The following is a 16,077-nucleotide window of genomic DNA, read 5'->3' on the forward strand; positions in this document are numbered from 1 at the left end:
TCAAATAAATCACAGCCTTTCCAAAATAATTGTCTTCAGCAGTTTGAATTGACAAAGAACTGCGCAGGGCTACAAGCAAGCAGTCGGACCTCATGGAAGGAAACAGCATTGTGGTACCTCCTGCCCTCCTGGGTTTTCCAAAAGCCCTCACTCAGCTTTCAGCTGCTCGTTCATTTTCATGCCCGGTCTCTAAACAGCAGTGGTTTGAGGAGGGGAAGAAAGGTAGCTCCTTCACCTGAAGATCTTTGCAGGCTGAACGGCAGCTAGGCACAACACTGGGATGTGGAAAACCTGAGCTGTACACCACAGGCTGTGTTTGTGGTCCTGGACAGGTCACTCAAGCTCAGAATGGAAGAAGCAGGGCTGCAAAAGACCCCTGGGTCTGCCCTTGCCTAGAGAAGGCTTGACTGCTCTTTCCATATGTTTGCCCCACCTGCCCTTGAAGGCTTCCAGCAATGGAGATCCATACCATAAACTGCATTTAATCTTCTTGGGGTCAGTTCTCTATCTGCAATATGGAGGCACTGACACTGCCTTAGCTCCCACCCCCCACTTGCTGCTGTTTACCTGGAAGGTTTTGAGAAGCAAAGGCTAAATCCTGTCATTCATTTACACACCACAAAGTTTATTACAGTGGGATCTTTCAATGCTATTCAGGTAGCAAAGGGTGAAAGTACCAAATAGTTTGCTGAGAAGCTGGTCAAATACAATTGGAAGAAAAGCAGAAATGAATGCTACAACCATTAGATGCAGCTTGCCATCTAATACCAGCCTACACTTGACTGCAAATGAGGAAGATTTTCCTACTACTACAAAGATGCTGGTGTATACAACTTCATTCTTTCCTTATAAGCTGTTTCTGCTAGCTTTCAATGGCAGACAAGAGTTGGGCTACCTTGTAATAAAGGGAAATCTCAACACACAGCTTGAAGTCATTGCTAAATGACTTCACCATCCCCTCTACTGCAGTATGATCCATAAGATATATAGCCAGGAACCACAACATTCCACTGTTTCTGCAGAAAGGGAGACTATTTTCTTCCTAAGAATATACAGTTGGTCAGTGGAATTCACCACTGAGGCAAGAAATTCACTGAATGGCAGCAGCTCGTCCTTCACAATATCTTCTTATTTCAGTTACACTAAGAACTCTCTCCACAAAGTTTCCCACAATATAGGTTTTCTAGTTTACCCATGTCAAATCAATGCTTAGTTCATATAATCAAATATGAAAAATGCCTCTAAATATAAAAGTGCAAGGCAAAGACAAGATGACAATTCAAGTTGTTATGGCTGCCAACACATGCAGGAGGAAAGATCTGGATTCTAGCAAGCCATCACAGAAGTCTCAAGCAAGCTCAGGTATGGAGGAGAATTCTTCCCCTAGTAAGGACATGTTCTTTCAGATGGACCATGGAGAGGAGTGGGAAATGATCCATTCCTAGCAAAACTTTGATCTAGTAAGGCATCACCAAAGTAGTTAATCAGCACTTCACGCCCAATCTTCCAACACAGATGTATTTATTAATATGCTGTCTAGCACTACGGTGGCTTTTCAAAAAATAACCCTCTCATAACACTGCTATCATTGGCAGCATCAAGTTCACTATCTACCTCAACATCAATCAGCTTCATTCACAACAGTCAACACCATGAAGGCAAACAGCAACTGCAGGTTGAAAGTAGGGTGCATGATGCCTTTAATCACATGAAGTGATTTGGATTGGTTAGCCAAGCAGCTCCTGCTGCACTGAGAAAAGAATAATTTCATCCTCTAAGCTACCCTCACCAGTCAGGTGTGTGGTCCCATTCAGAGAATCCTCCACCAAGGTGAACCCAGTGCAATTCTGGCAAGGCTCACACTCACGCCTTCCAAGAGCACTAGGATTTTTCTCCTTTTACAGCCTTCTTTTGTAGACTTCTCAAACTGTCCTTGTTGGGCAGTGAGATGAATTGGCCCTGTCCTCTTTGATATGGGCCTCCGAGTCTCCACAGAGGAGCTCCTATGCAGAACACCTCATCATCTTATGGTACGCTTTCTCCCCTTTCTTTGTAAGACCAGTTTAGAAAGGAGGTTATTGACCCCTGCCCCTTCCCACCCCCAAGGAACCTTTTCCTCCTGTCTAGTGACAAAATAAAAGGCATGACCCATCCATCCCCTGTAACAGCTGGTAAGCCACTGAAAAAACAGATGCAGGCTTCAAGAGGGTCAGCTAAGTTCGGCATCCATCCCAGTTTCGACAGAAGCTCTTTCATTGACATATTCTTTCTCACACACACTTCTCTGCACCTCCTAGATGCTCCAGGTGCAACTTATGCAATAGCACCCCATCCACCTCCATTTTATGCCCTATGTGGTGGTTTCACCTTGGCTGAACACCAGGTGCCCACCAAAGCCGCTCTATCACTCCCCTCCTCAGCTAGACAGGGGAGAGAAAATAGAACTAAAAGCTCATGGGTCAAGCTAAGGACAGGGAGATGACTCAAAAATTACCATCATGGGCAAAACAGACTCAGCTCGGGGAAATTATTTGAATTTACTATTATTCAAACCAGAGTAGGATAACGAGAACTAAAATCAAAACCTAAAAACACCTTCCCCCATCCCTCCCTTCTTCCCAGGCTTAACTTAATTCCTGATTTCTCTACGGCCTCCCCCTGAGTGGCACAGGCGAATGGGGGTTATGGTCAGTTCATCACGTTATTTCTGCCATTCCTTCCTCCTCACACTGCTCCAATGTAGGGTCCCTCCCACAGGAGACAGTTCTCCATGAACTTCTGCAATATGAGTCCTTCCCATGGGCTGCAGTTCTTCACACACTGCTACAATGGGTCCCTTCCACTCAGTTCGGTCCCGCAGGAGCAGACTGCTCCAGTGTGGGTCCCCCCTGGGGTCACAAGTCCTTGCATCAAACCTGCTCCAGCCTGGGCTTCCCATGGGTCACAGCCTCCTTCAGGCATCCACCTGCTCCAGCATAGGGTCCTCCATGGGCTGCAGGTGGAGATCTGCTCCCCTGTCAACCCCCATGGGCTGCAGGGGCACTGCCTGCCTCACCATGGTCTTCATGGGAACCTCTGCTCCCGTGCCTGGAGCACCTCCTCCCCTTCCTTCTGCACTGACCTGGGTGTCTGCAGAGTTGTTGCTCTCACATAGTCTCATTCCTCCCTTCCACTGCAATTTGTTGCACAGATTTTTTTTTCCTCCCCTTCTTAAATACATTATCCCAGAGGAGCTACCACCATTGCTGATGGGCTTGGCCTCAGCCAGCAGCAGGTCCATCTCGGGGCCAGCTGACATTGGCTCCATCAGACACAGGGGAAGCTGCTAGTAGCTTCTCACAGAAGCCACCCCACTACCAAACCTTGCCGTGCAATCCCATTACACCCAGGCTGCACAAAACAATTTACCACTCGAAGCAGTAGTGCCAACCTTACGGCCACCACTCGTCGTCCAGCTTCCACTGGTATTTTTAATATCAACTGTTGGTGGGTGGTATTAACAGAAAGGGCTGTTACACTCTTAAGGGATTTATTAATTTCTCAGTTTTACAAATTATGATCAATTTACCAGGAGTGACAGTCTTCCCTTGCCATGATTTTCTTCTAAAGAAGTTACCAGATGGGCCTAGACTAGCAAAATTATCAAAGCTAATAATCAACAGGATTAAAACATGCCTGTAAACAAACCAAAACTCCGGACCCGTTTTGTGCCTGCTATGCCCACAGACCTCTTCTGTTGCGGGTAAGAAATATCCAGGGCAGGAGCCCGCTGCCACGTGGTGCAGCCAAGCTGCATCTTTCCGCTACAGCAGCCAAGACTTAATGCTTTTAGATCCACGGGTCACAGGTTCAGCTCCCTGCTGCCGATGACTCACACAGGAGCACCGAATTAAAACTAGCAACACCAGCTTTTTTCTAGGAGAGGATTCAAGAAGAGCACTGATCTCGATGAAATGTTTCGAGGGAGAAAAATTCCACCACGTAAAGAGTGCGTGACTTCTCTTTAGTTTATTTTATATTTTTGTTCCAGTTGTCATTTTGAATTCAAACTCTTTGGAAAGCAGGCATAATAGTCTTAATGATCCCATTGAGCAGTTTAAATTCAAATTGTGGAGCACTCGCAATACCATGCTGGCAGCACTTTCCATAAATTACTCTCAAATTCAATACGTTGCTTGACAAAAACAAGAATAAAGGGCTTTTTACTTTAAAAAGAAGAAAACTTGTATCATAAAAAAGAATATCTTTAAATTACAGTTTCTCTTTTCTGGTCCAATTTAAATTGTTACATGGTTGCTAAATTAGTGCTGTAATCTCTGCTTACAAATTGCAGAATTATTTTTAAAAATAGATGTAATTTTGCTGCAGGGATCAACCTTACACTTTAAATCGTACATGCTGGAGGTAGCTGCTCTTTCACAGTTTTCAAATAACCACGCTCGTGTGTGCTCAGGGTGAGGTTTACAATACCAGTCACACTGAAGCTGATAGCAGCCTTAACTCAATTTGTGCTCGCTAAAATATCTGGTGACACCAACATTTCAGAACGATTAGCAAGTCTAAGCTTTCCCAGGATGCCCTGTGGCACCAGTGGCCCTAGTCGTACCATTTTCTAAAGCATCAGCATTTCTCTTGCATCCTGGTCTTAACTGTCTTCTACTGAACTACAGCCCCTGCTAGGCAGGAAGTTAGAAGCTGGTAAGAGAAAGAAACATTGAAGATATGGGTGAGTTTTTTTCCCCCCCCACAAACACAAATCACTGGGGGAAAAAAGCACTATGATCCCGAGTTCAAAGCTAGGGAATGGCAGCAATCAGGGCATGACTTCCATGCACAATTCTTTCCCCTTCAAGCACTTCTACAGCTTTAGTACTATGGAAAGATGAACCTCACCCTGCAAAATCCTTGTAAGTGATCTTTGTGGTAGGGTTTAAGTTCATGTCCTCAATATCTCAGTGTGCAGCAGAGAGAGGAAACCTCAGGCCCTGGGTCTCCATAGGACACTGCACCCATCATCTTACCCCACTACCTAGACAGACAGACACAAGACAGTTTCTTTCCTCTCCTTCGATTGCTCATCCTTTTTAGCCCACCACTTCTCTGAACTCTTTTTCATCTGACCCTGGCTATTTCTGCTTTGCTTGGTTTGTTATTTCTGCTTTCTCATCCCTTTCCCCACCGCACCATGGTCCTTCCCTCAAGGCCCAGCAGTGGGTCACATTGACTTGGACAGGAAAGAAGAAACCCTCAGAGGCCAGGAGCATCTGCAAGATCTTTTCGCTTTCTGTGCTAACTGCAGGTGCTCAGCACCTCTCAGCGAGTTTATCTCCAACTGCCAACCACCGGCCTGCAAGGAAAGGTGATAAAGAATGGAGGAAAATTTCCACATCCTGGAGAAAGTCATCTGGACATCAAAGAACATCCCATTCACAAAAACAGCAGCATCGCTCTTGCCAGACCGGTGTGTCTGGTTAACCTTGTGTTCAGTCCTTATGATAATACAGTATTTGGAAAGCAGACAGCTGGCACTGCTCTAAAATCTTGCTCTTCAATCTTTTATAACAACAGTTCCACTGATATTACTCTTAACCTTTTCTCTGCACTGAGTCCAGCACTAAGATCTCTTCAGCTACTTAAAGGCAGCACACCAAATGTTTTTTGTCAGTAATTTGCCCTGTAAGGGAGGGGAAAAGTATACCGATAACATACTGCAGACACAGCATTTATCACGCATACAACAGTACGCTGGTTACACTGGAAACCCTATCATGACATTTCGGATGTTACTTGACTGTCGTAATGACTAGAAGACATCTGTCTCCTATTAACACTTTATTTTTTACAGTTGCTTTTAGTTCAGCAGAAGTGTCTTAATGGAGAAGACTGATACTCTTTTAGAAATCACATCAATAATGAAAGAATCCTTGGATGCAGAGCAAAACCAGCAAACACATTGGCAACAGAACTCACTGCATTCGTAAGATGTAACAGGAAATGATAGTGACTGGCTTTTGGATGCAGGGATTTTTGTGTAAAAGAAATTAACTCTGGTAGAAACTAACTCTGGTACTCAGATTCCCATTAGGAAAACCATTTTTTTTTTTAAACAGGTGATTGATCTCCTTAGATGTTAATTCAGACTTTTAGGGAAATTCAGCTTAACTGGGTCACTGATAAATAAAACCAGAAAGAAAAACAAAAAAATCCCAACCCTTCTTCAGGCTATTTAGGCTTGGTATTGACTAACCAGTAATTAAATGCAGCTCTTCACAGTAATCTTAATTATGGCTTCACTCCACCACAACTAAGAAGAGCCACATAATAAACTGAGAAGATTAGCCAATTCTAACTGTTGAAAAACATGTATTTTTATTTTTGCATATAGGTTTTATGCGCATAAGGCCACAAATCACACAAGGGAACGACTAAAAAAATAAAATCAAAGAATCTATTAATTTATATATCATGACCAGGCAAATATTATAGTTTGTGTTCTTTACAGAAATGAAGCAGCTTGGCCTAATGGCTTGCATAATGGGTCAAGAGGTTTGGATGTGGGGAAAAGGGGATGCGTGCTAGAAATCAGTATGAATTAGGTAGACAAGTAAACAAGCTTCATTGAATTATTCAGACTTATAGCAGCTGAGAATCCTGTTTTTTCAGCTGGCCACAACCATGGATTAGCTGTGCAATCTTGGGCTAGCCACGAAGGCTCCACCATTCATGGGAATTCAGGTCCACAGGAATCTGAGTTTGGGTTCTTCAGTCACATTGATTTCCTACAGAACTAGGACTCCAAGCATCCAAGTTATTTTCTGATAAAGGGACTTTGGCAAGTTCCAACAAAGAAAAAAAAAAAAAAAATCAGAGGCCACAATTCAGCAAAATTCTTAAGTACAGGCTAGATTTTAAGCAGGTCATTAACTCTCATTGACTTCAGTATGACCGCATCACACATCTAAAGGCACAAGCATTCAGACTGTGCCTCAGCAATTTAAGGGCTCCCAATCCATTTGCAAGAACAACTCGAAGCCTAGCTCAGGCCCTCGGTGTACTTACAGGCACTCATCATTCCACTGAAGCCAATGCAGACCTCATTTCACTGAAAAATCAATGAGACATATGCTCTACGACACAAATTCCTCAGGCCTAAAGCCAATAGCATGGCAGGTGCCTAGATCCCTTGTAGATCTGGCTTTCGGAACAGCAGACTCCTGAGCTTTCTGAAGAGTACTGAGAGTTAGGATTCCAACACTTGTTTCTTCCACATTTAAGAGTTTAATGTGTGCTTGGGTATTTTTTTTTCTTTGCTGCATCAGACTGCCAGATTTCAGCTTTCTATTTCCTACTCATGGTACCAGCTGTCCAGCTACACATACATAGCCCCATCAACATTGCCATCCTTTCCCCTGCACGTGCAGCAGCAGATGGATCCAGACATGTTTTGGATAAGTCCATAACCAGGTTTTTGTGGACTACATGGATAAACATTTAAAGGCCCCTTCTGGTTATATAAAAGAAAGCTATTAATCGTTTACTCTTTCGTCTGTACTCAGAGCTGCAAAGCCATATCACAGAATGTACAAATGCAGATGAAACCAGGCAATTATAATTCCTTTATCCCTTAAATAGATAGAAGATAAATTTGAAAGAAAATGAAGAGCAGAATCCTTCTCCCTTTCCTTTTTTATCCTTTTATCTCCCAATGTAGGAAGTTTACTGAACCCTTGCCAACAATTCACTCAGGCTAATGAAGTGTATAAGTAATGGGATTAAATAATTTTAAACCATTACTACAGTGGCTAATGCAGATGTTTTCCCAAACTAAAGCAGACGAGTGGTGAAGAATGCGTGCTTGATTTAAAAAAAAAGAGGAAAAGAAAATATCAGTCTGCAAGCAGATGAAGTCAACTCCAGCCTGAAGTCAATGAAATGCTTAATTCCAGTTACGTAAAGTTGCTCCAATCATATTATGAAGGCACCTTCCTAAAGTGTGCAGTGCTTTGCACATGGTCAAACTTGCCATGAAATTAACCTTAAATTTTTTATGGTGCAATCATTTTAGTGCAAATAAAAATGGAAATGGTTTAAAAGGTACATATTCCATCAAAAGATCATTTAGTTTTTAAAAGCCAATTAACAAGGCCCATATATCACTACCGTTGTAAATAAGACATAATCTTCTCTTTTTAAATTAAATATTTCAGCAATAATCCCACCGCAAAGGCTCTGGCAGAAACAGAAGGAATAACGGGATATTGGTGGCATTTTCAGAAACATCTATTATTGCTTTAATTATTATTGGAATGCCAGAAATGTCAACAAAAGCATCAATTTTTACTTTCAAAAGTGCAAATCCAATTCTGGAAGGGTCTCAGGTCCAGTTTTCGTAAAAAGAACTCCGATTTGGAGGTTTAGAGAAAGAGCTATCAACACTTCAGTGCTTTTCTTATTCTGAATTACAAGGATTATTCCTATATACTGTATATTAAGGTCATACCAAGGTAAGGCCTCAGGCACGCTAGATGATGTTTCTTTAATTTGCAACTGGTTCCAACTAGCTCTTGTGGGAGCCTCTTAAAAGGTGCAGCTCCTCAGAGCAACATCTAATTGTTTGCTTTAAGAGCTTGTTGGAGGCATGAAATGAAAATTTTAGGGTAAAGTAAGCTTCAGAAGATATCCAATCCAAAACCCCTTAGTTTAGTAGGACTTCCATCAAGCAACACAAGGGTCTTGATTTTAGAAGTTTTAGTCCTATCTTGCACCTCACCTCCTTAATCTTAGAGGGCACTGCAGTTTGTAAGCATTTTGGTATCAGGTGTCTCAACACAGAAAGCTTCTGGGGGCAACACTACCCCTTAAAAATCACTGCATAGTCTGCTCCTTACAGAGCTGAAATAATCACAAAAAGCACCTCTTTCGCCCGCTTTGGCCACTTCATTTCAGAGATAGGTTAGACCAGGGAATGAAATTCACCTAGGAACCTGAAAAGATCAGAGATCTTCTGAAGACTATGGAAAACCTGGTGCCCTCAGTGCTGCCATGGGATTGTCAGGTTTCCACTATAAGCCAACTGTACAGCAATGAACAAAATCAATGTTTTCAATATCTATGCATTAAAATCAGGGTGCAAACAAGAACAGGTACTTACAATATAGCAGGGCTCACAATAGGCTTTCTTCTCCACTGCGTAGAAGGGCTGTCCCCTCAGCTTGTTGTTGCACATCATGCAGGTGAAGCACTCCACGTGGAAGACCTGGTCCATGGCTGTGCAGCCGGTGCCTTCCCCAACAACATTCTCCCCACAGCGGGCACAGCGGCCTGTCACCAAGGGGAAAGGACACGAGTCAAAGCAAGCTCCTGGTCTCAACTGCAGAGAAGGTCCATCCACACACCTGCGCTGCACAGTGGGTAAGGAGGCAGCTCAGTCAACAGAAGAACAGTTTGTGCCATGGCTGGCAAAGATCCAGGGCCGCTGGAAGGCACTCCGGTGCTGGCCCGTATGAAAAGGTCTTAGAGAGGTTTGAAACTGGCTCCCAAGACTGCACCGATACCAGTTCCGCTGCTGCTCGTCAGTGATCATTGTAAAGAGCCTCAGCCCCAGATGCAAACCATTCAGCTATCATCTACAGTCATCCCCAGCTCCTCAGTTAGATGGGATAAGCCTGTGCCTACAGCTTTACCTCCCCATGAAAGGATTTTGGGGTAGGATGCCTCATAAAGCTGCCTGGTGGCAGTGCAATTGTTACCACTTAAAGAGCAGTTTTTCCTTGCACAGCTTAAACCAATTCCCTCAATGGAGCCAATTACTTTTTTTATTCTGTCTGAAGATGAATATGGATTAAGATATTGTGTCTATTTAAAGCACAGAAATGATTCCTCAAGAAACTGAGGTGTGGATACTTTATTCTTACCATCCTTCAAGAAAGGTGTATCAGAAGCTGCTAGTAAGGATTCTAAGTAAAGGCAAGCCTTAAGAGCTCTGTCTGTTTTTGCAAAAGGTCCCTAATGCCACACACATATATAACACACAAAAAATCTGCACACACGTACAAAAGGTTTGCTGCCTTGTTCAGAGTGTTGTTGAAAAGGTTATGTGGCAGATAGATTTAAAGTGAAGGCAGGATTTCAGAGAAAAAAGGTTTCTTAGATCATGGGAAAGACATTTTCCTAGGGAAGATTGTGGTGCAGAGATGATGGAAGAGGGTGGGTGGAAGGCACACCTTTGCCATTCCTTTGAGTTCTAGAAGACAGAGATAGCCCATGCAGGTCTTGTGTCCTTACCCAGCAATTAGTGTTGAAAATAATTGATACAGAGAGTCATGGAAGGTATTTAGGTCAACCTCAGCCACCCTGCGCAGGAGAGCTCCATTGAAGGCAACAGAGCAACTACAGTCTGGGGTTTTGTCCCATGCAAAATGGTATTCTCCATTTTGATAATAATTGTGGTATCCCCAGTCTTGGGACCTTGCACTTCTCCTTCAAGGCTCTGTGGGTGAAGCGGTGTGGTCAGTGAGGGTGAGAAGGAGGGGAAGGAATGTGCGAGTTGAGTTGCAAGCAGGAAGGCAGACTAAGCTCAAAATAGAATTACTCATAAATGCATATACAAATAATACGTCCCTAATAATAAATAATCCATCAACGATACGATGTTCTCTCATACCGTGGTCTGTGTTTATTGGCCTTTTCAAGCAAATGCTACAAAACTCCCTAAAGGTACTTGGACATGTCTTGTCATCCCAACAGCAGGGCTGCTGTCCTTGTGCAGTGCATCATCGATGTCCCAGCACTCACAACTTCTTTCTTGCCTATTCCAGACCCCAACAGACTACATCCAGGGAACAAAGCGCGTAAGCTACTTTTGGTTTCCTCAGGATGCGGCAGGATGATATATATACACATTTGAGACATATTAGGAAGGCTTGGAAAAGAACCCAGATCATTCTGATTTACTACAACAGCATTACCGTAGTTGGCATTATACAGGACAGACAGTTCCTGACTCAAACAGCTCCCAGTCTGAGCAATGTGGAGAAAGAAGTCATCAGATAAAACCAGACAAGCTTGGAAACCCCCAGAAAGCAATTAATAATGTTGTATTTAAACTTAACTTTCTTTAGCATTTATTATTAGTGTTTTGATTGACAGTGTTGTGCTTCAGTCACCTCACTGTAATGCTTCTTGTGAGGACTCCTTTTTTATGAGCAGAGAAGGAATGCAGGGTTCTCAGCATGGTGGTGAGGCTACAGAGCATGGGGGAAGAATGGAAAAAAACCATGAGGACCAAGAAGAGGAAAAAAAAAAAAACCAACCGCTGGAGAGAACCACAGGAGCAGTACTGCTCTGGGAAGGAGGCAAAAGAAACCTACTGTATACACCGCAGGAGTTGCATGTACAACAGGAAAGCACTGCTCAGTCCTGTGTGCGGACAAAACCGAGTGTGCTCCAGGGCCTTCTCCAAACTGCTCATGTAGCTGGGCTGTAATATGAAGAGACGTCTGGGGAGCAGTTAATATCTCTATATATAAAACATGAAATTGAAAGCCATTAGTGTATTACTTTACACAGTGTTTTTCCAGAGGGAATATTCCGCTGAAGAATTTATTTTCCCTGGTGTGCCATTCTGTGATCATCCGGTATTATTTTTATGAGGCATTTGGACACGGAATAATGTAGTGTCTATGCAAACACTTCTCAGCTTTCTTTGTTAACATCTGAGTAGAACATGTGGGAATCTTTTCTTCCCTTCCTACTCTTCTGACATTCATAATTTAGCCACCTCTCGTATACTTCAACACTTATCTTCCACTTTGACCAAGTCATCTCTACATTTGCTGGAGAAGCTGTCTATACGTAGGCTATACTTCTGGCTGTACTTCTTGTGTCAGGAGGTGTGGGTCTGTTTCCTAACTCAAACATATACTCTTGTAATCTCCGGCAAATCACTTGCTGCCTTTATACCTCTGTCCTCTCTTTGAGCAAAGGGCATAAAGACATCTCTGCTCCCAAAGGTGCCCTGAGGCTACGTTCCTGCATGGCCCTGAGGCATTCCCCAACTACACTGCTGGTGGCCAGGTACGAACCAGAGAGCAGCACAACAGAAATCCTGGCCAACTTCTCCCTTGAAGTTGCTATTTCCTTAGGCTTTCCTTCCTCTTTCTGTGTTTTTCCACAGAAGATTCCCATTCAGGCAGTGACAGACTTGACCTGTCTACATTTATGAGAAGTCCAGCTTCTGCTATTCTGTACACAGACAGAAATGCTCCTATAAACTCTCACACATGAGAAAAGGAAACCTTCCTTTTTCATGAGTTTATATGCAAATTGTAATACTGTGGCCTTGAGCAAACCATGTTTTTCATGAGACATGGCCACTCCAGTGAGAATCAAAACACAAGCTCTGTGCCTAGCAACACCCACAACCGACTCACTTGCCCGAAGGGTAAAAGCAAGTAAGCCAAAATATTCAAATTTGGGATCTGACAGTTAGGTGGCTGGATCCACGTAAAGGCCCACAACTGACTCACTTGCCCGAAGGGTAAAAGCAAGTAAGCCAAAATATTCAAATTTGGGATCTGACAGTTAGGTGGCTGGATCCACGTAAAGGCATGTGGGCAAATGCGCAACTGATCTGGCTTGCAGTGATGTGGCCATTAGAGACTGCACCTTCTGCAGACCTTGGTGCAATCTGGGAACTCACAAGACTTCTGTAAAAGCTGCACACTTCTTCCAACTCCCGTGCCTCGCTTAAATTTGGTAGAAAATGGCTGAAAATGGCTATTAGTTTCAAGCGTTGTTGGTAAGGGAGGAACTGACAAGCAGACAGGCACACGCACCCAGGCACTGCGATTGCACAAGCCTCATTTCCTTAGAAAACCAGAAAAACCCCACTAAAAACAATGTAGCTATCATTGTGTCTGATAAAAACAAAACAAAGGTCTGCTTTTCCTGTGTGCCAATTACCAACGGCGAAGGTATTTGTGGTTGGACTCACCACAATTAAGTGCCCACACATGTTCCCCATTTTAATATTTTCACACTGGTTGAAATAATCCAGTCCGTTGTGTGCAGAATACCCATGAGTGAATACAGAACAAGTTGCACTGCTTATTGGGAAAGAAGTAGCAAAGGCAAAGCTTGCAAGACTCAAGAACAAACAGATTGCACAAAAAAGATTACACAAATAATCTAAGAGGAAAAATAGCAGGCAGCGTATTACAGTAGAAACATAGAACAACGTGACCCATTTGCTTCCCACAGAGACAAACAGCACTTAAAAGGCAGCTTAAAGACAAAGGACAAAATTAGTACTGAACTGCACGAAGATGAAACTATGTCATTTCAACATTCTTCATTTGCCCCTCCAGCCCATTTTAGGTCCTTTTTCAAGATCATTTCAGCAAAACTAGAAGGTGATGTGTTGGCAGCAAGCCTGGGAGACTGGAGTCCTCTATTTTTGCATGAAAGAGGCTCGTAATCTTGCCCATGACCTTCCTTCAGCCTAGCCTGGCTGACACATGTTGGTGTTACCTTGGGGGGACGTAACAGAGGTGCCCACAGAGGCTTCCCTGCTGAAACTGCTGGAAATGCCATTATTACTAAGTGGATCATAGAGAAACACTTCAGCTGAAAGGAGCATCAGCTACTATACTTTATCCTGAAACCTTCTCATTTACTCTTTTCTGTTGTATAAAAAAATTGAAATTTCGCAGATCTGAAGGAAGAGGAGGAAACGAGGAGAGAAGCTCATATTGCACGCAATGCCATATTCTAACTTCTTGCTAGTTTATTACTATTACATTATTTTTGCTTACACCACCACAGATCCTGGCTGCTCAGGCTGTGGAACAGCCCCATTGTGCTGGGTATTCACACAAATTCAAATTGTGAATTTGACAAGCAGAATTCAAAGAAGAGCCCAACTGCACGGGCTTACCATCCTAATACATGCAATAACTGGGTATAGGTAGGAAATAAATTAAAAAGAAACAATCAGACAAAATTGGTCTGCAAGGAAAACTGGTCTCAGCACTCTAAATATTCTACTATTGACAAGGAGTAAGTACAGAGTCCAACAAAAGAAAAGGTTAAAGAAGAATTTGAAAGAGGATCTGGAGGAAGTTTGAGGGAAGCTTAATGGGATGCTTCTAAGGAAAGGACAAAGACAGCACAGAAGGGAACGTAAGTGCTTGAAGATTAAACATAGACACCTGCAGAAAGGAAGGATGAGTTGATATGTCACTGGAGAATACTGCAGGAAAAAAGGGTGGGAATAGCTCATCACCAGCTATGCAAGTAAAGACAAGAAGTTTCTGTTTGATATAATGCAGAAACGAAACCAGAGGAGAGATCAAGAGGCAGAAATTATTTGGCCTAAGTTACAAGCTAGAGAGTGATTTCTGCAGCTATATTCTAGTTGAGCATGAACAGGGAGAAACTGTGTTTTTCAAAAAGGATGTTGCAGAGATTCAAGATAATTGGAGCTTGGATGCAGGTTTTATTTGTGAAGATGAACAGGAAAGGCCATAATCTGAGCTGTTACTCAGCAAAAGTCTTAAGATTTGGCCAGAGTCTGGGTGTGATCTGGAGATGAGGAATTAGGTACGGGGTGTCCAGCCTTACCGGGGACGAGTCACTTTTAAATGTCAGATTAAGAATGTAAACCAATCTGACAAACATCCACCGCTGAAGATGGATAGTGGAATAGGTACATGCCATACTAATGTTTATGGCGTAATATTCCGACAGCAATCACACCGGAGCCAAATACAGAGGTAATGTAACTCCATCCAGTTAGCCTGAGATGCTCCTGTTCGTACATCCAAGGACTGCATTAGGCTTTTTCAGGCTACAGCAAAATTTGTCTGTCGTACCTACTTAGATTCCAAGCCGCTGGGCGCACCAACCATCTCTTGCTATGTGATGTCCAGTGCTTAACAGAGGCAATTCAGGCAATAACTAGAGATACTAAGAGTAAAGAAAGCAGAGAGAAAATGGGCAAACCTCTCTACAAAAGGTTTAAATTCATGAATTCAAAGCATGCATGCATTCTACATAGAGAGGCAACAGGGGATACTTTTCTGATAAAAGCATCAAAGTAGGAAGGTTCTGCATTTGCTGAAATGTGGGGGGAAAAGCATACATATCTCAAAAACTTCTACATGATGGAAAAAACTGTTTCTCCCCTAACCGTACTGTGGGGATATACCACAAGGTCATATCCTCGGTGCCTATCAATTACACAATTTCCCTTGATCAACTAAGTGTATTCCCTGGTTCTCACTGCAGCCCTGATTCACTATGCAAGCAAGAACTAAAGAAATTCAGCATACTGCCTTTACAGAAGAATACTAAGAACATTTTAAAAATATGTAAATACATTGAACAAAATATTTCGCTAAAAGTCCCCCTGGCAGCCTCAAGACACCCAGTATTTCCGCTCTGTTATTTTTCTAATCATCTCTGTTTAGAGTTCACCAGCAAATGCATTTTAGAGATTCATGACACATTCTGCTTTTGGATGGCTTTGAATCAGCTGGCAGTAAATGTGGAAAAATCATTATTCCTAATGAAGAAATATTGATGACAAAACAGCATTTCGAGGACAACGTTGACCATAAGTCAACAATGTAACAAGATTTTCCCCTTTCTCCCTCCTCTTTCCTAGTGACTTTTATCCAACAGTTTTCAAGCATTTCCCAAGCACACGGGGTTCTTCAGGGCACCTAAGTCAGGCATGCACAAATTATTCCAATTTAAAGGGATATATGAGCAGAAGTTAATTCATTAGGATGACAGTGTAACAGCAGACCTTAACTGCTAGTGCACCTTAATCGAGTTAAGTCTCAATAGTAGAGACCCTGCAACTCGTAAGCACCCAGCAGGTCCTGGACTCCTTGATTTATCCAAAAGGAGTAAAATAGGAATCTCTGATCCACAAGACAGGGCTTATTCCCTTCCTGGGGAGCATGGGAGGTATGTTTCCCACTGTGATTATGTTAGGGAAAGATGTGTTGGTCATATCTGTCCCTAAGTTATTCCAACACTTTGGCACTCAGGGCACTGCAATAATGGTGC

The 16,077-nt window shown here is 42.9% G+C and overlaps 1 protein-coding gene across 4 annotated transcripts in view; it reads right to left on the reverse strand.

The window, feature by feature from the left end:
- LOC121096563 (LIM domain containing preferred translocation partner in lipoma) overlaps positions 1–16,077 on the reverse strand; it is a 356,409-nt gene that overhangs the window by 52,115 nt on the left and 288,217 nt on the right. For all 4 annotated transcript variants that reach the window (XM_040612605.1, XM_040612602.1, XM_040612603.1 and 1 more), the window contains one exon: positions 9,152–9,321. In XM_040612605.1, the coding sequence (XP_040468539.1) occupies positions 9,152–9,321 (170 nt within the window). The remainder of the gene's footprint in view (positions 1–9,151; positions 9,322–16,077) is intronic.

The sequence above is a fragment of the Falco naumanni genome, chromosome 13, assembly GCF_017639655.2.
Source record: "Falco naumanni isolate bFalNau1 chromosome 13, bFalNau1.pat, whole genome shotgun sequence".
Lineage (NCBI taxonomy): Eukaryota > Metazoa > Chordata > Aves > Falconiformes > Falconidae > Falco > Falco naumanni.